Consider the following 27,965-nt stretch of genomic DNA (forward strand, 5'->3'; position numbering starts at 1 on the left):
GTCGTGGTGGTTCACTAGCGAGCCGATAACAACAACAACACCGCCCGATGAAAGGTCACAGGTGAACCACCAAGTCAAAATGCGGCTCTAATATTGTCTTTTTAAAAGAGAATGACTGAATAAAAAGACGCTACATTTTGGAGCGAATTTTATTAAAACGGTTCCACAGTTACTACGCATTTGACTATACTCGTATATAGGTAATTTAGGCTGCTAAAAAAAGTATGTCAAAACTATGTCTAGAATACTAAAACACTTATTCTTTTAGGTATAAGAATCGTATTGGACTTCAGTTTCGAATAACTGCAAATAAAATTGGATTTCAGTTCTGCACAAAAGATCCCTATGTGTCGAAGTGTATCCGCAAGGGCCCCCGAAAACAATAAGATAAGATAAGATTGGATTTCAGTTTCGTAATATCTGTAAGAATGCATGTTATTTTGGTTTAATAACCTGCTGGGTTCTGTCACACAGGAAATCCTAGCCATGTACGTCGTTATACGATGTATCATGTAGGTAGATACCTACGTGTATTTCTCTATTTTTATTTCTGATATTATGATTAGTTATACTGCCATATTGGTTTTCCTGAATAATTCACAAGCGAGTATAAATAGGTACTATCTTGTTAGTGAACGTTTTTAAGTTTTCGTGCGTCTGAGTGTCGTGTGCCCGGCAAATACAGTTGATGTTGTGAGGAATGCGCCAGGTCTCACAGCACCCTTGTATTTATTCATTAGATGCTGACGCATACACATAGCCATACAAAGACACTTTCAAAAGTTCTCGAGTCGAAGTTGGTACTGGTAGTCGTTCTCACGACGCCGGAGTCCGCGTCCCGGCCGCGAGGCCTTTATGAGTTACCTACTTATTTATCATTTATCAAGTGTCTAGTGTCTTAGGGGTCATCCATTAATTACATCACACGTTTAGGGGGAGGGAGGGGGTCAAGAGAATGTGACATATTGTGACATGGGGGAGGGGGGAGACACAAACTTTGTGACGTCACTTTAACTTCATCAGTAACCGAAAATTTATTTGAATTATTTTATTCGCTGTACATTTAAATAACAAGTTTTTAAAACGATAATCGTTTTTATTCGTTTAATTTTCTTTCCTAAGCAGTTTTGGGTTATAAAATTACCAATATTTATATCTTCAAAAATATTTTGATAAAATATTAATAATACTCAGGTACTTACTTAATTTGATTTGGCGATTTCGTAGAAAAAATGTGACGTCACACTAGGGGGGAGGGGTTTGCCAAATGTGACCAAGTGTGACAAGGAGGCGAGGGGTCAAAAAACCTAGAAATTCGTGTGACGTAATTAATGGATGACCCCTTACGGGACACATTTGATTTACACAAACATAACCCACTTTTATGACAAAATTTTATTGTTTCTTGTGTCCGCTCCGCCTGGGTAGCTGATAATGTTATTTGAGATGTATCGTGACCAAATTACGTTTACCGCTGTTTGTAGGTAGTAAAAAAGGGTTGAATCTTAATGGTTATGGCTTAGAGGCGGGTTTTGGAGGCGTATACAGGTGGCGTCCGAGTTCGGGCGGCATGTTTGGGTTGGTGAACCGAGATGAAGATTGCCGAACGGTTACTACCCGTAGTTGATAATTGAATAAATTAAGTTTGTGGTCGTTTGGTGCGTCTTTACTCTACAGGATGTTAACTTAAGAGGGATAACAATTATATTTTGTTTTAATGATTCAACACTTTTTAGGGTTCCGTACCCAAAGGGTAAAACGGGACCCTATTACTAAGACTCTGCTGTCCGTCCGTCCGTCCGTCTGTCTGTCACCAAGCTGTATCTCACGAACCGTGATAGCTAGACAGTTGAAATTTTCACAGATGATGTATTTCTGTTGCCGCTATAACAACAAATACTAAAAACAGAATAAAATAAAGATTTAAATGGGGCTCCCATACAACAAACGTGATTTTTGACCAAAGTTAAGCAACGTCGGGAGTGGTCAGTACTTGGATGGGTGGCCGTTTTTTTTTTTGCTTTTTTTTTGTTTTTTTTTTGCATTATGGTACGGAACCCTTCGTGCGCGAGTCCGACTCGCATTTGCCCGGTTTTTTTAACGAAATTGAAATTTATACAAAAACGCTTAATCCCCAGGACCTATTCAGCATAATTACCTATGATTAAATATTTTCCTTAAATAATGTTTTTTTTTTTCATAAAGCACATGAGCGTTATGTATTAATCAATTCTTATTCATGATCAATGTCGTTAAAATTACTATTTACTCACTTAATTAAAAAAAATGAGTAAAGAGAGTAGGTACGTGTGTAAGGCTGAAATAAATATAAGGATTGGATTATATTAAATCAAATCAAAATATACTTTATTCATGTAGGCCTAGCAACAAGCTCTTATGAATTAATTCTGAAGTACCTACTTTGTTTATGTTTTGTATTATGGTAAATGTACGATTATATGAACGCTGACGAGCTGTGTGTGGGTTTCTTTTATCAATAAGTATAATAATAATTTATCAATAAGTATATTAATAAAAATAATATCTCCGCGGGGGCAGTTTGCGGCGAGCTGACGGTGAGTGGCGACACCGTGGACCCCTATTCCAGAGGGCACTTTCATCTGGCCCTCGCCTCTGTGTTTGCCTTGACTGACCGGCCAGAGTGGAGTCGCAAGAGCGGGACCTATGCTCCAGGTTGGAAGTGTAAAATGTCATAACGCCGGCGGCCTGCTGAACGGATTACCGGGATCTGGCTAACGCAGACTCACCTCTCGACAACCTCACAGCTCACAGCCACTCCAATGTGTTGCCCTGTTGTCGCACCGTGCGTGCGGCCATTGCGGGGCCCACTCAATGAGTTGGCGAGTCACCACCTGTCTTTAACAATATTGCGACTGATTGTCACGGCAGGTGTCCGCTTGCCTCCTCCCATAGCCCGATATCCAGTCCATCCAACATTCAGATCAATAGACCTTAGTCCCCACCGCAGCAAAAAATTGCTGCACTCCAATAGTCTTTGCACCTGGCGGGGACCATCTCCGGATGTATCATATTGTGCGCTCGGGGATGGTAACCGCCACGTGTAGGGCCTTCAGATTAAATTGTCTTAAAGGGCCTCTGCGCTGTTGGCTTCGGCCCCACGCACGCCTCCGAAGAGTCCGGGACCCCATGGTCCCGAGATGTGGAAAGGATAAAAAAAATATATTTGCACCAAATACCCAAGGCTTGTTGGAGCTACTGAAAACCACCGAAGTCTTCGGTAGTGGCATCAACATGGAATTTGGTGTAGATAAATGTGCAGTTATACATGTACAGCGCGGAAAGGTTATGAATTCAACAAATTTACAACTTTCTGAGACAATGTCTTTAAGATCTATCTCTGAATCAAAAACCTATAAATACCTTGGTATGTCACAGTCGTTGGGTATTGAGGACGAGGGTATTAGACGGTCGTTGAAGGAGCGCTTTTTCAGTCTGCTCACAAAAGCAGTATTTTTTCAGGAGGCAACAAAGTGCGCGCCTTCAACGCCTGGGTAATGCCTCTACTCACATACTCCTTTGGCATACTAAGGTGTACTCAGACCGAGCTGGACGCCCTGGATCGGAGGGTCCGTCAGCTGCTCACCACACACCGTATGCTGCACCCACGCTTGTCTGTTATGAGATTGTAACGAGTTTGGGGTCCGAGTCCGGGTCCGGGTCCAGCAGTTCCACTTCATCAAATGTGACAGTTTTTAATGTAAATGCTTGATTTTATGATGAAAATACAAAAAAAATCTATACCTACGTATGCCTTTAAGATTTGAGGAGTTCCCTCGATTCCTCATGGATCCCATGTTCAGAACTTGAGCTTGACATAAATGTGGCTTAAAAACCAAACTTGCTTAACAAACATAACGAAGAGGAAAAATCGCCAAATGCGAGCTATGCGTCGTTAAAGAGTTCCGTTCTGGTCATCATCAGCAGTTCCACTTCCTCAAATGTCACTTTTTTGAATGTATATGCTAGATTTATTAATAAAAACACAAAAATCACAATATGTATGCCTTTAAGATTTGAGGAGTTCCCTCGATTCCTTATGGATCCCATCATCAGAACTCGAGCTTGACAAAAATGTGGCTTAAAAACTTAACTTGTTTAACAAACGTAACGAAGAGGAAAAATTGCCAAACGTGAACTATGCGTTGTTGAAGAGTTCTGTTCTGATCATCATCAGCAGTTCCACTTCATCAAATGCGACCGGATTTAATGAAAATGCTTGATTTTCTGATGAAAATACAAAAATCTCTATACACATGCCTTTAAGATTTGAGGAGTTCCCTCGATTCCTCATGGATCCCAGCATCGAAACACGAGCTTGACAAAAATGTGGCTTAAAAAACTTAACTTGCTTAGCAAACATAACGAAGAGGACAAATCGCCAAACGTGACCTATGCGTCGTTGAAGAGTTCCGTTCTGATCATCATCAGCAGTTCCACTTCATCAAATGTCACTTTTGTGGATGTATATGCTTGATTTGTTGATAAAAACCTAAAAATCACTATATGTATGCCTTTAAGATTTGAGGAGTTCCCTCGATTCCTCATGGATCCCATCATCAGAACTGGGTTTTGACAAAAACGGGACCAATCTGTATGTACCTATATACATTCAATCAAAAAAAATTTTTCAAAATCGGTCCAGTAATGACGGAGATATGGAGTAACAAACATAAAAAAAAGAAAGAAAAAACATACAATCGAATTGATAACCTCCTCCTTTTAGACTTGGAAGTCGGTTAAAAATAGCAAAACTGGTATTGGATTTTCTTTAAAATGGGTTACGATGCTTCAGAGTTGTTAATACACGTGGAACTGCAGCTCAAGGCTTTATTGAGAACACTTGCCAGAGTGACGGCATCCACACAATGGTCGATCGATAACAGCGGCTTTTCAACGAGTTCTTGAGAATAGGCCAACCGCCCCTGGTCAGCCTGAAAGGGTCATGCACGGAATCGGGCCATTGCAAGTTTAGGAAAGGATTCTCGAGCACTTCCGACAGGTACCAAACCAACGTCAAGACAGTAAGGTAAGGTGTATTCGGGTAATACCGAATGTCGGATAATTCCGAAATTCAGATGAAAATCACCCTTAATTCCATCATAATAAAAGTCTCTTTTCGGAATTATCCGACAGTTTTCGACATTCGGAATTACCCGAGTAAACCTTACTCGTTTTATTTTATTAAAATGTGGGGTTTGTATTAAGTTTAGTTGCTGTTAGTATCGCTAACTCTTGAAATAAACGTTGTGATAAGTAATAAACAAAGTACGAAGAGATGTCATTAACACTTAGTTGTCAATTTACTACGCTGTACATTGCTGGCAATTAAAATTTTGTAAAAAAGTTAATAAAGTCTGAATAGTTTTACGGTTTTAGACTAAAGGCCAGCGCAAATCGGCGGTGCGCAGCGCAGATCACCGAGGAGGATTTACGCCGCGCAGCGCTCACCGGCGAGGTAAAATCCCCCGCGATAGCCCGAGCGTTGGCGGCCGGCGCACCGGGGGATGCCGCGGCATGCCGCCGCGTGTAGGGATTAGTGATTAGTGTGCGCGAGTGCTCCCCCGTCGCCCCGGCGCTACTCCGGCGCACCCGGGAGGCCTCGGCGCATGCCGGGGGATGCTGCGGCATGCCGGTGCCTACCGCCGCGGTACCCTCTAACGTGCTCCTCGATGCCGCGGAGTAACAATCCTCCGTGATGCTCCGAGGTCGGTCTCAGAGCATTTAAATGTATACCTGAAGATAATTGAAATAGGGAAGAAAATACATTGGCAGTGGGTACAGGTACCAGTAACGCACCGGCGGATCGTGTCTCCGGCAGTGTGTACAGAAACCAGTAACGCAACGGCGGATCGTGTCTCCGGCAGTGGGTACAGGTACCAGTAACGCACCGGCGGATCGTGTCTCCGGCAGTGGGTACAGGAACCAGTAACGCAACGGCGGATCGTGTCTCCGGCAGTGGGTACAGGAACCAGTAACGCAACGGCGGATCGTGTCTCCGGCAGTGGGTACAAGTACCAGTAACGCACCGGCGGATCGTGTCTCCGGCAGTGGGTACAGGTACCAGTAACGCACCGGCGGATCGTGTCTCCGGCAGTGGGTACAGGAACCAGTAACGCACCGGCGGATCGTGTCTCCGGCAGTGGGTACAGGAACCAGTAACGCAACGGCGGATCGTGTCTCCGGCAGTGGGTACAGGAACCAGTAACGCAACGGCGGATCGTGTCTCCGGCAGTGGGTACAGGTACCAGTAACGCACCGGCGGATCGTGTCTCCGGCAGTGGGTACAGGAACCAGTAATGCAACGGCGGATCGTGTCTCCGGCAGTGGGTACAGGTACCAGTAACGCACCGGCGGATCGTGTCTCCGGCAGTGGGTACAGGTACCAGTAACGCACCGGCGGATCGTGTCTCCGGCAGTGGGTACAGGAACCAGTAAAGCAACGGCGGATCGTGTCTCCGGCAGTGGGTACAGGTACCAGTAACGCACCGGCGGATCGTGTCTCCGGCAGTGGGTACAGGTACCAGTAACGCACCGGCGGATCGTGTCTCCGGCAGTGGGTACAGGAACCAGTAACGCACCGGCGGATCGTGTCTCCGGCAGTGGGTACATGTACCAGTAACGCACCGGCGGATCGTGTCTCCGGCAGTGGGTACATGTACCAGTAAAGCACCGGCGGATCGTGTCGCCGGATCGACGGGAAATTAAACTAAACATACATTTGAATATATGATGCTTCTCCAAGTTATCTAATCAATTAATCATTTTTGACACATGGGCAACTTGCGAAAAACTCGAAAGTTTCCATAAAGCTCGAAGGGTCCTCGCAATATTCAGGAAAAATTCGCACCTCCGAATCCAATCTTTCATTTTAGAAAAGGAAAATTTCCATATCATATCAAAAATACAAAATGAAATTTCTCTAATTAATTACCGTAAGCCGGTGGCTACCTACAGAGTAGGGCCGCGCGTGCCCCATCGGTCACGTTGACCATTGACCTAAGCCGTTGCTCTGTCATTTTAAAGTATGCTATTGACGATTGCCAAGTGTGGCTTTGAATGGCTCTAGCTGTGCGAAACGCGAGTCACAACTCGCTGCCGCTGCTTACTCGCTTGTCACTCGCGTCAGCCGCTGAGATGTCATAGAGATGCGCATCGCATCAGATAAGTAGGTACCTACGTGTGCCCGAGCACGGCGCGTCGCCACCCGCTGCCGCCTGTGGCTCGCGTCGAGATGGACGATAGCGCCGATGAACGTAAAGCGTACATCAGATAAGTACCTACGTGTGGTGCTAGACTTGTGTTGCACCACCCATAGTCTTCCCACGGAATTGCCCTTTTTAGGGTTCCGTACCTCAAAAGGAAAAAACGGACCCCTTATCGGATCACTCGTGTATCTGGCTGTCCGTCTGTCACTACTGCACCAATTAAGTTGAAATTTGGCACACACATGTAAGTCTGTGACAGACGGACATGTAACGTAATTAGATGAATTTTAAACATACGGGACACTTTTAGGGGGTAAATGAGACGGTTAAAAAACAAAGTTTTGCTAACTATGTCGTTTTATAATATCGTCGGCTGAGAATACATTTGTGCCATATCCATTTTTGAGAAAATCGTTTTTTTTTGTGATTCCTTAAAAAAATAGCTATAATTAACACAAATCGGTTTAAGAAAAAAAATATTTTTGAAAAATGTGCCATATCCACATTTTACTATAGGATAATTAAATTCTGTATACATATAATTATCACAAAAGTGTGACATATCCACAACTTTTGTGTAATATAATTTGTGTAACATTTATTCATCAAAAACGGATATGGCAATAATAAAAATTGGTGTATCACGGCAACTGATTAGTGTCTGGAAAAAGCAATTAAAGGCTCCAAACAGCGTCTTCATTAAGCCTACAAGCGGTCGTCCTCGAAAAACGACTTTTACGACGGATCGTGTGATATAAACAAGCTGTCCGTAGAAGCAATTCACGATGAACTAAAAGAAAACTATAACATTAATGTTCGTTTGGACTGTTAAACGACGCTTAACAGAGTAAGGATTACATGGTCGGCGCCCATAAAAAAAACCACATATTTCAGCTAAGAATACGAGTAAGGTTTCCCGATTAGCATCCGCGAACACGTCGTGGACAAGTAACGATGGTCGAATAGCTTATGGAGTGACGAGAGCAAGTTTGATTTAATGTCATCGGATGGTGTCAAGTATGTCGACCTCACAATAAAAGACCCGATGTGCGATACCAGCTACCCACAGTCAGGGCTTGGGGATGTTTTTCTCGCCATGGAGTCGGACCCCTCGTACGTATTGACGGGATAATGGTACGATATGTGTGTGAAAATATACTTAATACACACATGACATGATAACCTATGCTAAAGAAAATATATGCCATCACGCTGGGTTTTCAGCATGATAACGACCTCAAACAAAGGTTTTCTTTAAGCTTAAAAAAATCAAGGTTATTGAGTGGCCTAGTCAAAGTGCTTTCGAGGATATATCTGACACCACCTTCATTATCAGCTCCTATTTTATATATCCGAACACCGGCTCTTAATATACCACCTATCTCTTATATCCAGATTACTATACCATACCTAATTATGACGCCAATTTTATTAATACCAATGTGGGAACAGACGGGCATATACAGTTTATTTCAGGGATGACCGTCATAGGGCAAAACTCTCATGATTACGTTCGTTGCTCAGACACAGTCAGAGAAGTAGTGCTTCACTACCTTCTGTAAGTGGAGTTTGTGTACTCATGTGTAGGAACGCAAGGGTTAAAGCGCCGAAAGAGCTTGCTGAAAGTCTTCCCCATAATGTCCTTGAGCTCAATTTCCTTACGCGAATGCAAGTGAAAGTACTGACCTGAAATAATCGTTCTTGCAAAATATATTGCTGTCCCTGGCGTAGCAGCGCTGCTCGGAGTCGAGAGGCATTTTGCACTCGCAGCAGCGCAGGCAGGGGGTGTGCCAGCGGCGCTCCAGCGCCAGCAGGTAGTAGCGGTCGGTGATGCGCGCGCCGCAGCCCGCGCAGTCGTCCGGCGGGGGCTCGTCTGGCGGCTCGCGCTTGCGGCAGGACGTGCAGTCGCGCGGGGAGCCCGGCGACGCGGCCGGCGCCGCCGGCGACAGCGACCCGCCGCCCTCGTACGATGACAGGTACCGATCGTTCTGTTGCTGCTGCAACGATAACGACAGGTTAGTAACACCCTGCACAAGCGTCGGCGTCGAGTGACGCCACACTAGCGTCTTTTGTGCGTCGGCGTCTAGTCAGCGCTATGGAAAATGGCGTCGCTGCGGAGTTGCGCCAACGTTGAGGTGTGACAGGTGTCTCTATGCATGGCTGACGCAGCACGATTCAATACTGGCGCAAATACGCAGCGACGCCATTTTACATGCGCTGACTAGACACTTAGTGGTTTCTCTAAACTCTAAAGGGTTCAGCAGGCGTAGCGAGGTTACTATCTACCGATTTCCTTGGTAAATTGCGTTGATTATAGTCCATTTTTGTAGCATCAGAATTCAGAAAGAACTTCGCAGAAGTAAGCTTGTGGTTCCAAATCAGGCACTTTTAGTGGTAATCATGCTACATTAGATAATTCAATAATTATTAACAATTAAAGAGCCTGAAAAAAAATGCACGCTTGCTTCTGTGGAGTTCTTTCTAATGCTAAATAAAAAGCGGCCAAGTGCGAGTCGGACTCGCCCATGAAGGGTTCCGTAACAGCAAGTGACATAATAAAATTGCGGTTTACGATTTATGACGTATTAAAAAAAACTACTTACTAGATCTCGTTCAAACCAATTTTCGGTGGAAGTTTGCATGGTAATGTACATCATATATTTTTTTTTAGTTTTATCATTCTTAAATTTTAGAAATTACAGGGAGGGAGGGGGGGGGGCACACATTTCGCGCAAACTATTCAGTTTAGAAAAAAAATATATTAGATATTTCTATATCATTTTTGAAGACCTATCCATAGATACCCCACACGTATGGATTTGATGAAAAAAAAAAATGTTGAGTCTCAGTTCTAAGTATGGGGGACCCCCAAAATTTATCGTTCTTTTTTAATTTATCTATTTTTGTGTAAAATCTTAATGCGGTTCACAGAATACATCTACTTATCAAGTTTCAACAGTATAGTTCTTATAGTTTCGGAAAAAAGTGTCTGTGACCTACACGGACAGACAGACAGACGGACAGACATGACGAATCCATAAGGGTTCCGTTTTTTGCCATTTGGCTACGGAACCCTAAAAAACGAACTATAGAGCGTTCAATGTGTCGCTCATTTTACTAAGGGAATCGAGTGTGGAGATTTTTCGAGAAGTGGAGTTGAATCTTTGTATTTAGAGATATTACTAGAAAACAGTAAAAGTAATTTCAGCGTTTTGTAAAATTCATCCCCTAACAGGGTTAAAAAGGGGGTGAAAATTTTAATCCATTACAAATACTATGAAACTTCTTAGAAAAGCATAATAGCCGATTACAAAAAAAAGTGATTGCAACGTTTTTGGAAATTCAACCCCTAAGGGGGTTTAAAAGGGGATGAAAATTCGTCTTCGGGTGCAAATTTTATTTTAAGCTAGGAACTTGAAACTTTGTAAAAAAGTATCAAATTCAAATACAAGAAAACTAATTTCAGCGTTTTAGTAAATTCATCCCCCAAGGTGGTGAAAAAGGGGTTGAAAGTTTGTATGGATATCAAAAATTTTTCGAGTGGTGGAGTTGAATCTTTGTATTTAGGGATATTATTAGAAGACAGGAAAAGTAATTTCAGCGTTTTGTAAAATTCATCCCCTAACAGGGTTAAAAAGGGGTTGAAAATTTTAATACATTTCAAATGCTTTGAAACTTCTTATAAAGGCATAATAGCCGATTTAAAAAAAAAGTGATTGCAACGTTTTTGGAAATTCAACCCCTAAGGGGGTTAAAAAGGGGATGAAAGTTCGTCTTCGGGTGCAAATTTTATTCTAAGCTAGCAACTTGAAACTTTGTAAAAAGGTATTAAATTAAAATACAAGAAAACTAATTCAAGCATTTTTGTAAATTATCCCCCAAGGTGGTGAGAAAAGGGTTGAAAGTTTGTATGGAGATCAGATATTTTGTGAGTGCGGAACTTGAATCTTTGTATAAGGGCATATTCCCATAATAGGTACCTATTATGTGAGAATACAAGAAGAGTAATTTCAGCAACCAACATCAAAATTCACTTGACTTAAAACTTCATACAACTTTGCTAAAAAAGAAAAGTACTTAATTTCAACATTGCTTGGATATGAAAATTATAGGTACTAAAGATGTAAAAGGTTGAAGATAAAGATTCTACGCAGACGAAGTCGCGGGCAACAGCTAGTGACTTATAACTTCAACTTTAATGGCTCAAAAATTTACAAAAATACTTACTTTTTTTGTTTTCATTTCTAATTACATATTTATTGTTATAACTTATAATTATGTAGGAATTATGCTTTAATACAGTTATAAATTTGAATTTAATATAGATTTTCCTATTTTGTATGATTTTAAATGGCAAAAAAATAAATTATAAGCTAAGTAAAATGTGTGTACTTATATCCCACCAAAAACATAAATGTAAAAAAGGAGAGCCAAGTTCAATACAAAAATTATGCTTGGCTGTGGGGCTCGCCGCAAAAAGAATGGAGATCTAAATGAGTGCCACTACCAAGTTCTGTGCAAAATCCAAATATGTATTTATAGGAACAAAATAACATTATAAACAAGTATTAAACTCTATTTCTTTGCTTTATTGGATACCTATAACAATTGCTGTTATTTAAAAAAATGTGAGATCTTAAAGTAGGTTAGATTTGACTTCCAATAAAGCAAAGAAATAGAGTTTAATACTTGTTTATAATGTTATTTTGTTCCTATAAATACATATTTGGATTTTGCACAGAACTTGGTAGTGGCACTCATTTAGATCTCCATTCTTTTTGCGGCGAGCCCCACAGCCAAGCATAATTTTTGTATTGAACTTGGCTCTCCTTTTTTACATTTATGTTTTTGGTGGGATATCAATACTTTTTGTAAAGAAAACTAGGCAGGTATTGAGATTTAATGTTTTTTCTTGTGTTTCCGCTGTATGGTTTTTACTTCTGTTCTTTGTATAATTATGTGGTGCCGCGCGCCGCCGACGACACACCGTTGGCCGGTTGTTTAGAGCGTATTACAAGTTTTTTGTATGGGGACACCACTTATTTTTGACTAAACTTTATTTTAATATAGCAAATATAATAATACATATATTGGGGTAGTTTCAAATATCTGCTTGTAACGGTTCCAACGCTACAATAAAAAAATATTTTTTTGTATGGGGACCCCCTCTATTTTTTAACTTTTTTTTATTTTTAGATTTTTTCCTACGCTTACACACAATAACCGAGCTGGATTCCAAATTTCATCCTTCTAGGTCATCTGAAAGTAGGTTAGGTTTAGGTACTTATATGTCAGTCCCAATCAAAAATTGTTTTTTTGTATGGGGACCCCCCCTATTTTTTAATTTTATTTTATTTTTAGATTTTTTCCTACGGTTACACACAATAACCAAGCTGGATTCCAAATTTCATCCTTCTAGGTCATCTGGAAGTAGGTTAGGTTTAGGTACTATAAGTCATAAGTCAGTCTTAAAATTTACGACTTTTTGACCTTCATACCTTTATAACCGTTTGAGCTAGCTTCATGAAATTTGGGCTTCTAGATATCCTTATGGATATAATTAAACACACGTAGTTTTATGTGTTTACGTCAAAGATGTTTTGAGTTATAGAAGGGTCAATAGTGGCACCAAGTGGTTCGTGTAATATTACACTCGGCGCTGGCTAGCCAGTTCCTTTGCTTGAACTTGGCTTGACACGCTGCCGCGTGTCTAGATAAAGAGCTAACCTAGAGTAGGGTACCTAACTACCTATCTACCGTCGGCAGCGCGGCCGTGGTGCGATATTTATTTAATTATTTACATAATAGTCGGACCACGCTAACTCCGCATGGTACGTGAATATAGCCAACTTTGCCCGCTTTTTTCGAAACAACACGAATTTCTCAAAAAAAAAATATGGCATCGTATGACTTTTTTTTGCTCAGCACGTCCATTGTAATCAACCGCGTCAGTTTAATTGAAGATTTTTTTTTTAAATCCTGTGTTTATTCGTTTTTATGGCGTTTTAGAGGGCGGGCAAAGATATCCGGGGTTGTGGCCAACACTGCCCACGTCAATTTGGTGCTGAAATACAGCTCTTATGATGATGATGTCTAAGAATCGCAAAAAGTTTTTGGGAAATCCTACCATTCCCTGTTAATATCTTATCGATAAGTATATAAACTTTTGAATAAATCGGGTGGGCAATGTTGCCTACCCGTTTTTGCCCTTTTCCATACAAGACTCACCTAAGCATTTTACAAAGGCTAGGGTTGTCACTTTAGAGAAAACCTGTTACATTAGTTTAATGGCCGAAAATATGAGTTTTGCTGTGTTTTTCATGCGTAAAAGGGATAAAACATCTAAATAAAGGATAATAAAACCAATCAAATACAGTATATATTTATAAACTTACTTTAGTGTACAAACATAACCTTCTTTTACTTGCGAAGTCGGGTAAATTTGTCAAAAGTGAAAACCCTAAGCCGTTTTTGGTGGTGGGCAATGTTGGCATCCATAGGTCTGTAAATTACCGGATTACATTGGCCACCGCCAAAACTTTTGTGTCTTTAGGCCTTTTTAGATTAAACCTCAATGGACATAATCTATGCTTCACGTTTTATAACTGAAACCCAGAAATATTTGTCAAAGGGTTCTCAATTTTTTAGTGTTCCGTACAAAACTTTGTTTACGGAACACTTATGGGATCACTTCGGTCTTGCAAATCAGTTAAATGCGTTTTTCTCAGAGACCGTTTGACGTAGATACCTAAAATTTGGAACAGTTATTTCTACATGCATTCATTTTTTAACAATTTTTTGCCCGCCGAAATATACCCTATATTTGAAAACTCGCTGAAAATTCCCAAGTTGTGCACATGTTTGGTGTATAGTTTTGTCACAAAAACCTATTTTCTGCTAAAAATAAATAGCAGGGTAGCCATAAGTATTTTAAATTTTTCTACATTAACGAATTTGCTTAAAATTGTCGTTTTGGGCAAAGTTTCCCCTGGTGGCAAAGTTGGCTATATTCACGGTAGGTATAGGTATACCTAACACACAATGACAAAGTGTGGCCTGTTCATCATTAATCGAACATAGCTTCTATGAAAACATGACGTGTACAATGACTTACGTTCAGTTTGGTCCGTTAAGTCGGTGCAAAGTTAGGCGAACTCGAACTTTTTATTAATAAAATAAATTAATCCATTAATCGATAATCCAAAAATATAATATTACTTATACACATACATACATACATACATCACTGACTCAGTGACCCAAAGAGGGTCTTGGCCTCTGACACAAGAGAGCGCTATTCTGTTATATTTTTCACCACACCAGCTGGCAAATGCTCGCTTGATTGTTTTTAAAACTGATAAGAAAGTTGCAGTTTATTCACATGTGAGGCATAATTAAATACCTATCAAACGCAAATTTTGAAGACTTGTTCTCTTCTGTTTGCTGGTAGAAATGACTATGGTGATTTAAAAAGTTCGTATTTTCCTTGTGTTGGTGTGTTGAAAAACTTTGTGTTTCACACGGTGGCAAAATTTGTTTAGGTAACTGTCGTGCCTTGAAACCGTCGCAACGCTCAAGATTCTATTTTTCGAATCACTCCACTCATGGTTCACTTCTTTCGCTTGTTCGGGTATCAATATTAGTTAGTTAAACAACAACTTTGCCCTGACCTTCCTTCCTATTACTAATTATTAATAAATAAAGATTTTCGTACATTGCCCCGCCTGTGGACCTCTTTGTAACACTCGCATAATTAACCCGGTATATTAAACTTATACGTACGTTGTTTAATTAGCATATATGCTTGTTATTTCATTATAAATACATTTCGTTATATGTATAGTTGTGTCATCAACAGCATTTTTACAGGAACGCTTTCTATCGCCGACGGGAGCGCGGCGGCCGGCGGCGCGCGGCGGCGCATTGTCTGCCCTCGGAGCCCCGGAGGCCTATTACATATTTCAACATTTTAAGTCGATGTAATTTATGTGATACTAACTTGACACGATACGCACAGTTATCCTGCGCATCGGAAAACTATATAATCTAACTTTTAAAATAATAATGATTCACCTGATTGAATTGGTGACCAAAGGAAGTAACTGAAAGTATATCTCAGTTACAATATGATTAATAATACCCATAAATTTAAATAACGAACAGTTTGTGAAGCACTTGTTCACGATTAAACGGAATATTTGAGGAAATTCTTCCATTAGACATATTAGAACGCAGCTTACCAACTTTTTTTTTTCTAGCCTACTTTGGTGTCCCGCTGCTGGGCAAAGGCCAACTTTAAAAATAAAATATGTAAGGCTTTCTGTACATAAGCCTCGTTCGCACTTATCAATTTTCCGAATACGCTTTTTATCCTTTAGTTTTTAGTTTACGAGCATTTTAAATAATACATTATCTTGTTTAGTTTTTAGACCTACTATAATTAATTAGTAGATAACTCAATACATAGTACCTATGTGTCAATCTTACTACTATTTATATATTTTCTCTTGACATCTCATCCCTCTAGCGTTATATTTTAACTGAATGTTCATATCCTTCTGTGCGCACATATTAAGAGTTATAGTTCAGATCTGAACTGTAAGCGTAAATGTATTGTTTTGTGAGCCAAAAACTTAAACAATTCATTTGTCTCAAATTTCAGCATTTATATGAGATTTACGTGAAATGTAAGTAGTATGTCAATGCATACCTAGGTACATACCACATAGAGGTTATATTCTACAATACAAAGCTTTCAGGAACGTTTTGTCGCGACACTATTCCTGGCCGGCTGTAAGTACAAGTACATTCGCCACTAATTTAGTGTTATTAATTTGGTGTTATGAAGATTTTAGCAGAATCTGAAACGAATAAGGCTCTGTCGAATTGTTTATTAAACTTAATTAGCACTCTCCGAGTGATTACGGTACAGTGACATGCCTAAACGTTGGAGTTGGCTGCATACTGCATCTGCATGTATACAGACACTTGCTGCTAATGATACTGGTGATACTACTGTTCTGCTTTCTTATTAACTCACAACAAGTTTTAATCTTACCGCAAAAAGTTAAGGATACCTAGTACCTATCTCAATGTAAAATAAGCCCTAATTTAATGACATTATGGTTAATATTCGGTGGATCCTATTCGATATGTCTTTTAGTAATACCTAATCTAAATAAAATAGAATCAGAATTTGAGGTAATTCGAAAACAGAACGTCACACCGTCATTTACTTCTGGCGTAAATTATACATGGTGTGTCTGGACTTGGGGCTTTAAATCCAGGGCTTGATTTTACTCACTAAACTGAGCTATGGGACCAACCCTAAAAGCGGGGAAAAATTTTTGGCGTTTCCATAGAAAACGTCGACATCTGATCAGCCAAAATGTATGAAAAAGTAAACATTTTTTTCATGATTTCGGGGTTGGTGCCATAATAAAAGAAGCTTAGTTTAGCGAGTAGAATTGAGCCCTGGATTTAAAGCCCCATGGCCAGACACACCCTGTATAGAGTTGATAATACACACATACCTATTCCAATTCATATTGTAAAACTATACATTTACTAGAGGAGATATAGCCTTTGGGGTCAAAATAATTCCCACAAAGACGGGGTATGATGTTTTTAGTACTTTGTGTGTATCTTTTTAACATACTAAAAATATATCTAAATGCATTTATTGACATTTGAAAAATCAAAAAATATATTATAAAAATCGTGTGTGGTATCAAATTACAGGAAATTACATGCTAAAACACCTGTTTTCCTTGTGAGGTTGATTATACAAAAAAAAAAGTGGTGGCTGAATAACTGAAAATTTTTTCATGTTGAAAATTATTTCCTACATTGAGAACTAAACTATTATAGTTTTAGATATCAAAATACATTTTGTAAAAAAAAGAATATTTGGTCATAATTTAACCCTTAAATTGGCAAGAGTAAAAATTTGTAAAAACATGTAATATAGGTGCATACCTTTATTTAATACCGTCTGGGGGTCTACAGAAAAATGTTTAAAAAAATCCAGTATTATCAGTTTTTCAGAAAATCTATGTACATCACCATGCACGTTGCCAATTTCATAACAAGAAAAGTAACATTGTTCTATGTACACGCTGGTTACCGCTGCCAAGAAGCCAGTAAAATATTATATAAAAATTTACGTAAATTATTATGAAAAACATAATTTAGTGTGAAACTGTCAAAAGCAATGTAGTTTTTTTTGTTTCTCCGAACGATGAAACAAAGGAGCATATTGCATTTGACGCAATAAAATTTCGTCTTTCCCTCCTTACAGTATCTGTAGCGTACATTTTTCGGTCCACTCTCAGGAAAATGCTCCGTGTTGTTAAACCAAAGACTACCTGTATCTGTAACTCTGTAGGTCGCTATTTCAGAGCCTTTTGTATTTTTTTTCTTACGGCACAGTTTCTCAACTTTCATTTCATCGGTTACCAATCTTCGTCGCTTTACAATATCCTTCGAATAGCTCAAACCGGAAGTTCTAAAAGTAACCTAAAGCTGTATCTAACTCTGTCTTTTTTTTTCAGGCTGGTACATTTCACGTGTTATATGAAGCTCTTGTTACCCTATTAGTGAATGGCGATGAGTGTTTAAGAGTAGTGTAGGCAAAGCATCATTACATAAATAACTGTAGATGGAGAGTATAGAACTCTAATATGCTCGAAAGAGAATCAATGTGCTTTCAGAAATAAATGGTGCTTATCGTGGTTTATCGTCCTCATCCTCGTCCTACAAGCTGTCTAGCAAATTTAATCACTCCAAGAATTTAAAGAATGTGGATCAGAGCTATCGTTAGAATAAAATTGTGGTCGCGTTGGTTCCTCATCGGAATCTGATTCATAATCAGAACATACATTTTTACGTGAATTAAAGCCAAAATCTTATGCGATCTACATAGTGTTAAGTACTACAGACAAAGAAAGGAAAGCATATCGTTTAAAAATATTTGAAATAAACAAGGACACGCAAAATCGTTAGATTCAAAACAAAAGTTAAGTACAGATAGGTTGGTAATGTACACCGTGGTTACCGATGTTTATTTACCGTGTAGTTGGCAACGTACACGGTGGTTACCGTAGTTGAATGTAACTACATCTTTACAAACTTGTCAACGGTAACCGTGGTGTACATTCCAATTTACCAGTGATTATCTTTATTATTCTGCCTTATGCACGCAAAATGACCAATTATTCATATAATTTAACATTTTCTTATGAAACTTAAAACATAATAATCATAACTTGCATACAGAAAAGTTGTTGAAATTTAATAAAACTTATTAGAGGTACTGGCGAGCGTCGCCGCTTCGAACAGATTTTTTGATAGCGACGTTAATTTCAAATTTTTGCCATATCACATATTTTACTACTATTCATAACATCATTATTAAGTAGTTTCTGATAATAAAAGCTTAGGAAATTAGATATATTTACGACAGGAATTTTTACTAACTAACGTACACGGTGATGTACAATGCCAATTTAAGGGTTAATAAAAATCGATTTCCTCTGGCAAATCATATTACTTTTAGGCAACCGGGTTTTTTAAACTAATTAGACCCCGCTGAATCCGAATTTGCCAGTTGCCGAATCGAATTCTTAACCGGAAGTGAGAAATTTAATTTTTTTGCTTTATTACAAATCAAACTCATAGGAGGGTCAGATCAATCATTCAAACAAATGATACATTTTTAGTTACCATAAATTGCACTTAATAATCAAAAAATCAACAAAAAAGCTATAGGTGCAGCATTCGCACGCGCCAACGGTGACATTCTATAATTTTATATCTATATTGTTTTTCTTTAGGTGTTTGACAAAATGTAAACAATACACAATATGATATTTTATTAGGCAAGAATATTAAAGTCAATTAAATCGATGTGACAAACTTACAGTTTTACTACGCAATATAAATACTTACTCAATGTAACAATGAAGCTGCTAAAATTGTGCTATTTTCCATAAAATATATCAGGATGATTTGATTTATCAATAGTAATTTAGAATTATAATAGTTTTTAATTTCAACATGAAAATTCGTTGAAGCCAGAACGGTAGGGGACGGATCAAGGCAGTTTTCTATTTGGTTGGTTGTCTAATAAATGTTTTAAGTACCTGAAAATGCCATAAAAACCCTTCTTTACTTTATTTTGGCTACCTAAAGAAATAAACTATAGACACATCACGTGTCTGTTTTTTTACTTACGTACATAACAAGATATTTATTTCTCGAGTTCTCGAGGCATCGAGTTTTTATTTCCCGTCTCGATGAAGAGCAAATTTCTCGAGATTTGTCGCCTCAAGAATTCTCGAGCAGAAACCCTAACTGCGAGAGTAATGATGATTGATAACATTGGCAGACGCCGTGATAACTGATTATACCTCGACCCGCGACCCGCGACCTGCGCCCCCGGCCCGGGCCGCATATCTAGCTGACCCACATTCATACCTGACCGTCTGTGCCCAGACGAAGGATAGTCAATCACTGGCTAGTACTACTACTATTAACTATCACATACTCTACTAGAGTCAGACCAAGAATAGTCTGCAGCGGAATTGATAGCCCACGCACTGGAAGTTTTATTTTAAACGTCAAACTTCTATGAAATTATGACGTATAAATGACACTTGCACTACGTGGGCTGTCAAATCCGCTGCAGACTTTTTTTGGTCCGACTCTACACACGCACCACACGACGCCTCATGTTACCAAAGGGCTGGCTGGGTTACTCGTATTAATGCGGGGATCCGTGACTCAAATGGTGTTTCGATTAATATTATTGCAGTCATGGAATATTTCACAGTTCGTAGACTAATTAGTCGAGAAGTGAACCCCAGTGTTCTATATAAATATACCTACTTATGTTAAAATTTGTAACATATATAGGCATATGGAGGCACGAATTCTAAAGTAATAATCATTATGAAAGTTTATTAATTCACGGATTACCTATTTATAAAAATGAGCCCAGTGGGTCCCTCTATGACTATAAAACAGTTCGATCCCTATTGTCCCATATCCAGCCTTATAAGACTAATAATAAGATAATAGAGGTAAAAAAACCGGGCAAGTGCGAGTCGGACTCGCGCACGAAGGGTTCCGTGCCATAATGCAAAAAAAAAACAAAAAAAAAGCAAAAAAAAACGGTCACCCATCCAAGTACTGACCACTCCCGACGTTGCTTAACTTTGGTCAAAAATCACGTTTGTTGTATGGGAGCCCCATTCAAATCTTTATTTTATTCTGTTTTTAGTATTTGTTGTTATAGCGGCAACAGAAATACATCATCTGTGAAAATTTCAACTGTCTAGCTATTACGGTTCGTGAGATACAGCCTGGTGACAGACGGACGGACGGACGGACGGACGGACAGCGAAGTCTTAGTAATAGGGTCCCGTTTTACCCTTTGGGTACGGAACTCTAAAAAGAGCAAAAATAACGGTTTTTTTTAACACAGTGTCAATTATAGAGGTCTTAGTTGCGATGTGGTCAATTACAGAGGCAAAATTACGAAAAGCGCTAAAATCTAAATTGCAATTATAGAGGTTCCAAAATTTCAATTATTTTGGTCTCAAGGGACCGGGACCGGACTTTTGGTTACAATTATTGAGGTTTTCCATTTATACAGGTGCTAATTAACCAGGTTTCACTGTATATTCCCTTGCCCCGCTGCTGGCGGCACCCTAGCACCCCAAGCACATGATGGGCGCGACAGTATCTCGCGGCGACATAGACTACCCGTCTTCTACTAACTTTGTTAACAAAAGAGGGACGGGTAGTCTATGTCGCCGCGAGATACTGTCGCGCCAATCATGTGCTAGCCGGGTAGGTTAGGTTTTTTATAATGTGTTTATATGTATTTTTTAATAATAGGGAATATTACGTAACACTCTGCGTAGAGTGCGTCACTAGGCCAATCACATGGCCTACCGTGAAACACTACAATCGAAAGTTCGGTTTCTACCTCTCTATCACTCTTGTCTATTCGAACGATAGAGAGGCAGATAAAGAAAATTTAGATTTTCTCGTTTCGCGGTAGGCCACCTGTAAACAAACCGCATTGATGCATCAATGTCATAGTGAAAACTTGTCAAAAACTGTTTATGGCCTAGTAATACCTAGTAAGTTTAAGTTAAGTTACACTATGGTTTACTAAACAAATTAGTGCTGCTCTGTGGCGGCAGAACATGGCAGTAAAACTCCCTATAGATACGAAAGCAAAGATATATATTCAACCAGGCATATACTGAGAGGCGTAATTATACGTAGGTACTATGTACTAAGTACGTAACTACGTGCACGTTTACGTTTTCTTGTGCCGACGGGAAGCGAGAGAGGGGTCATATAATCATATTCGTACCTCCCTACCGCCGGATCCGGCGCGGCGGAGGGCGGAGAGAGGGCAAAAGACCCCAACCCCCAGGATATAGCTGCATTTCAACTATCTACTAATTTATTTATTATCTTCAGCTTTGAGTTGCAATAAAATACGTTAAATAAAAGTATATAATTAATATATAGTAACAGCACCAGTCATGGGACATTTAAGAGGGAATTTGGAGTATTTGTGATATTTCCCTAATACATGTGAATGGTCTACCGCTTAGCGTATTGAAAGATGAAAGTCCTATCCGTCTTTCATGTTTCAGGCGTGTTGTATCAAAGATACTGCAATGAGTTTCCACATACTTAACAAATTAAAACTATGCTATTTTTCTCCAGTCATGGACACCAAAGCTCCAGTAATGGGCCCCCCAGTAATGGACACTGCTCTATCAGTATAAAATATTGAAATAGGTCATCAGATCTGGTCCATGTTATCATAATATTGCATTATCATCCGATTTGCATATTTAATTACGAATACAAAATTTCAACTCAATCGGAAAACGGGAAAGTGGCTCAAACTCGGCTACCAAGATTTGACCCACACTAAAAAACGATATTAATTTATCCGAAGTCCGAGCATACCTCCTGGTTGACATATTTCGTAACTACTTTTTACTTCTGTATTGCTTAAACATGAAATGATGGCATGGCAAGCATCATTATGTAAATTGCCCATTATAGGAGGTATGCAGTTTTACAGCTCCTATAATGGGATTGGGCCAAATGCCACTATTTTTTTACATCTGTGGAGTCACAACATAGTATGTTGTATACCTTATCTCATGGTAAATGCAATTAACAAAACACATTCTAGTTTTCATCAAGTATTAATTAATTAAAATTTAATAAATTTACTCACCTCTCTTAGCGAAGTTGTTAAGAATTCGTAGTGGTATTTTTTTTCAGTGACACGACAACTTTTGGGTTGACGCCAATTTCTTAAAAAACAACCAAATTTAATAAAAATTAAAACTGAAACAGCTCTAGGACTCTTATTTATGATAATATACAGGCAGTGTTTATAAACTACTTTTAGACACTTATTTTACAGGATTTGTGGTTTTTTGTCCCATTACTGGTTCCACGCCCATCATAGGGTACACTACTATAATTATAGCAGAATTTCTAAGATATTGTGGCGAAAGCAGCACGCCTACAGAATTTCTTGATGTTGTTTGACACACAAGGTACTTTTTAGGGTTCCGTACGCAAAGGGTAAAACGGGACCCTATTACTAAGACTTCGCTGTCCGTCCGTCCGTCTGTCACCAGGCTGTATCTCACGAACCGTGATAGCTAGACAGTTGAAATTTTCACAGATGATGTATTTCTGTTGCCGCTATAACAACAAATACTAAAAACAGAATAAAAACAAGATTTAAATGGGGCTCCCATACAACAAACGTGATTTTTGACCAAAGTTAAGCAACGTCGGGAGTGGTCAGTACTTGGATGGGTGACCGTTTTTTTTTTGCTTTTTTTTGCATTGTGGTACGGAACCCTTCGTGCGCGAGTCCGACTCGCACTTGGCCGGTTTTGTAAACTAGCTAATTGATCACATACATATTACATGTCCGGGTTTTTCTTATTAATGTACTATTTATGTTGTAGCTACATCAAGCTGCAATATTGTATGGCCACTGTATGAATAGGTACAAGGAACAAATGATTGTGTTATAGTAAGCCACGAGCTCTCCCCTAGGCCTCCTCTGCTAGACCGGATTCAATAATATCTATGTACCTAGTTATAAATAGCTACAAGCGTTTTCGTCACTAGAACATAAACGCAAAAGACAAACAATACCCTCCCTTATTCGTCATGTGGATAAAAAAAGACTCTTTAGTTGCGATTTAATCCTTTTCTATAAACATAACAATATTTCGCGAGTACCTAGGTGTTCTTTTGCGGCCATGGCAATATCACAGTACAACTACGAATTACTAATATGGAGGGTGTAGTGATTGGATAGAAATTAAATAATTTAAAAATTGGAATGCAACGAGTAATTACAATATTATTTATGTTGTATTTATAATAGTACGAGTATCTCGTGTGCATTAGGCGGAGTTAATACATTTCTTTGGTTTCGAAACTCTAAGGTCCTTTATCGAAACTAGTTTCCGAAACTCCCGCATAAGATTTTTTTTTTTTAACAAAAGTACATACACAATTACAATTATATGGTTTCGCCAAACTGCTTGACAGTTTGTTGGCGAAATACAGCACTCTTTACTTATAAAACTATAACTTATATTATATCTATGTTTTAAGGTCTAATTTGGGTATTCGCAATGTTTTTTATACACTTTGTATTTTAACTTAACCTATTTTCTTTGAGAAAGGATTTCAATAACCATAATTTAACTTTATTTTTAAACGTATGTACACTTTTACATTGAAATGAGTTCCAAATAATTCGAGCCCGTTGCCTCGCCTCTGCTAGGTGAGAATCTACTGTCGGAAAGCTGCTTTATTTCTGATTATTATTATGTCACAACTACAATAAACTATAGTGAATACGTAAATAAAAGTTAGTGTAAGATTGTAGGTAAGTGTAGGTAAACAGCGTAGTAAAAGAAATCATAATCATCATCTACTCGTAGGTGTAGATTAATTAACTGTAGTACCCACGTTTAATTGTTATTATAACACTTATTTTAAGGATTGGTTAATTTCGAAAAAATCGACATGAGTTTTTCATTGACTAAGGTGCTGATTAGTTTTTAAAAACTTAATATCTTGCGTATTTAATGTGCATTATGTACCTATACTTTTAGTAAACTGTGAAAAAGTACCGTTGAAAAAGATTTCTCAGTTTTCACGTCACGAATCAATATATTTAATACCAGTACATTGAAACAGTTTATTTATTAATAAATAAACACATCACTAACTTTAGGAGGTAGGTAAATTAATGATCTAAAATGTTCATTATTAAGCATGCGTAGATTATAAAATTCTTGTACTTGAGTACCGATTTAAATAAGTTTCCTTGAATCGAGGCTCCTTCATCCGTCCTTCAAAATAATCGCTACCATAAACATTAAACATTATCTATGCTTACTAAATAGTTATTTTTTAAATTCCCTACGCAAACGCTATAACCAAAAAAAAACCGGGCAAGTGCGAGTCGGACTCGCGCACGAAGGGTTCCGTACCATAATGCAAAAAAAAACAAAAAAAGCAAAAAAACGGTCACCCATCCAAGTACTGACCACTCCCGACGTTGCTTAACTTTGGGCAAAAATCACGTTTGTTGTATGGGAGCCCCATTTAAATCTTTATTTTATTCTGTTTTTAGTATTTGTTGTTATAGCGGCAACAGAAATAGGTACATCATCTGTGAAAATTTCAACTGTCTAGCTATCACGGTTCGTGAGATACAGCCTGCCTGGTGACAGACGGACGGACGGACGGACGGACGGACGGACAGCGAAGTCTTAGTAATAGGGTCCCTTTTTACCCTTTGGGTACGGAACCCTAAAAAGTCTGCAACGGATTTGATACCCCATGTAGTGCAAGTGTCATTTATACGTCATAATTTCATAGAAGTTTGACGTTTAAAATGACACTTTCACTGCGTGGGCTATCAAATCCGCTGCAGCCTATTCTTGCTGACTTTAGGCACCTACCTACAACCTACATTGTATCATTCTGAAAGTAACAGAGACAAAAGCACCTATTATTATCTATATTCGCCAGCACACTCTTTTTTACATTTTTAGGGTTCCGTACCCAAAGGGTAAAACGGGACCCTATTACTAAGACTTCGCTGTCCGTCCGTCCGTCCGTCCGTCTGTCACCAGGCTGTATCTCACGAACCGTGATAGCTAGACAGTTGAAATTTTCACAGATGATGTATTTCTGTTGCCGCTATAACAACAAATACTAAAAACAGAATAAAATAAAGATTTAAATGGGGCTCCCATACAACAAACGTAATTTTTGACCAAAGTTAAGCAACGTCGGGAGTGGTCAGTACTTGGATGGGTGACCGTTTTGTTTTTTTGCTATTTTTTGTTTTTTTTTGCATCACGGTACGGAACCCTTCGTGCGCGAGTCCGACTCGCACTTGCCCGGTTTTATGAATATTTAACAACGTACGTATTATACTATGTAGCTAGGTACATATGTACCTGTATTCACTACTGCACATAGCTGATACATAAATAAGATACCGATATTAACATGTGTAAACATATGTGTGCATTGGCAAACTTGTGGTTTTTAATTGTGACTTAAACAGTCAAGTATATTACGAAAACTTTCGTGTTACACCTTTTATATACAATACAAGTCTTGTAACACCTCGTGCATTGCAGTTTCTGGTCGAATGTTCTAATTACATAGTTTCATGTACCTATCCTCCTGAGTCCCTGCGTACAATTTTTTGTACATATTCCAAAATCTATTTTGAACTTTTATTGCGTAACTAAGCTAGGGGTTCAAATTTCAAAAACAAAACAATTGCTTCTGAGTCTCAGGGGGCTATAGGTATTAGATAAAAGGTGCAACACGAAAGTTTTCGTAATATACTTGACTGTTTAAGTCACAAGCCTCGAAAAACATTCGTATTTGTTTCATGTATAAATACCTATAGATACTCAATGGGTGCAAAGAATGGCCAAGTCGAGCGGGAAAACGTGAAACCACACAAATAACTTGTGTTTCAATGTGACTTGATGACTCTTATTGCGTAGCTAAATGTATCCCTGTATTTTAGGCATATAGGCATTCGCTAAAAACAATAGGTTTAGATACGTATCGACAACGCTTTTGCACCTTCAAATGGTGCTTTATTTTAAGTAGTACCTACCTATATTACTGCCAGTGCAGTGTACTAAATATTTCGCGTAGGTACCCAATGTTATTATCAATTCAATACCAATTAAAAAAAATTTTATCTGATGGTCCTTCTGAGCAAACTTTATTTTTACGGTTTTCATTGTCCTCGTTTCGCAAAAATTATGAAATAATAGATGAAAAACTTGAAAGCAGCAAAGCTGTAATACAGGAAAAGGTCTCATTCGTAAATTAAAAAACGTTGAAATATAAATGAAAATGTTTATCCGGGTTGGGCCCCAGCTTACCCAGTGCATCGCTCCCCTGTCCTCGTAAACTCCCATCTGGGGTTCAATGTTTCCGTTGATTATGGTTAGAAGGCTGGGCTTGGCCCCACTGGCACTCACTCACTCACTCGCGTGCGCTCTCGGCGCGCTCGCCGGCGGACTGGCGGCCCAGCGCCTGCGGCCGGGGGCGGGGCCCCCAGGGCGCCGCCTCAAGAGCCCCCACTCGACCGTGCGCCAGAAGAAAATTAATTTTTCCAGCGATTTGGGATGCCGGCATTATGGAATTTACTGTATGGTTTTGTGGCTGACTAACTGTTTGCTCGTGACTTTACTCATAGATAATTTAAATCAGTCGGGGAATAAGAACGGATATAGTACATTATTGTCGAGGCTCGGAAGTAGCTACTTGCAGGCTGAGGATTCGTTTTAAACGGACGACCTTGGGAGTCCGTTTAATTGAATCCGAAGCCAGCAAGTAGCCTTCCAGCCGAGTCATATATAGTGCTTTTCTCAAAAATGGTGCAAGAAATATAAATATCATAGAAATATTTTACAAAAGCAACGTTCTTACATATATATTTTGACAGAAAAAAGCCCTTGCCGCCATTTTATTTTTTTTAATAAAAAAATAGAAGTGTATTTTTCTGCCAAAAATACGCCAACCTATTTGAGACATCTAAATAGTCGCGGTACTAATCATCTGTTTGGCTGTTTAATGGGCCTGTGCCTTCATTTGATATGGTCATTTCAACTTTTAAAAAGTTTGGAACTCGACAAATAATGGAATTTGTATGCAACATTGCAGTCCCAAAATCGAGACTGCAATGTTTTTAACTTTTTAATTTTTGACTGACCATAAACTACGCGCTTCGCGACCTATTTTTTAGACGGCAAAGTCGACTTTGCCGTCCATTTTTGAGAAAAATTAATACCTTCATGATACTATCTGCGGGCACGGCAGTCACTAGTGTCCCCGCCAAGTCGAGCCAGACAAAGACGCACGGCCGTAAGTACCATCTATTTCCCGAAGCGATTCAGGCGATTTTCGACGTCCTGTAATTTTGTGCTGGCTAAAGCTAGGAGTGCTAGGACCCTGAATTTTCAGATACATATAGGGCTTAACATGCTTTAGATATATTCTCAAAAACATTCAATTAGAACTTGTAGTTTAAGAATTATTGTACGTCAAAGTTCCTTAGTTTCGACACTGACACACTCACTCATTCACATC

General features: G+C 39.0%; 1 protein-coding gene across 3 annotated transcripts in view; it reads right to left on the minus strand.

Annotated features, from left to right (window-relative positions):
- Positions 1–26,887, minus strand: part of LOC134678968 (protein apterous-like) — a 352,874-nt gene extending 325,987 nt beyond the window's left edge. For all 3 annotated transcript variants that reach the window (XM_063537727.1, XM_063537728.1, XM_063537726.1), the window contains exons 1-2: positions 26,756–26,887; positions 8,934–9,244 (exon numbers count right to left, since the gene is read on the minus strand). In XM_063537727.1, the coding sequence (XP_063393797.1) occupies positions 8,934–9,244; positions 26,756–26,791 (347 nt within the window). In that variant the 5' untranslated portion in view covers positions 26,792–26,887. The remainder of the gene's footprint in view (positions 1–8,933; positions 9,245–26,755) is intronic.
- Positions 26,888–27,965: the final 1,078 nt, after the last annotated feature.

Source organism: Cydia fagiglandana, chromosome Z, assembly GCF_963556715.1.
Source record: "Cydia fagiglandana chromosome Z, ilCydFagi1.1, whole genome shotgun sequence".
NCBI classification, from domain to species: Eukaryota; Metazoa; Arthropoda; class Insecta; order Lepidoptera; family Tortricidae; genus Cydia; species Cydia fagiglandana.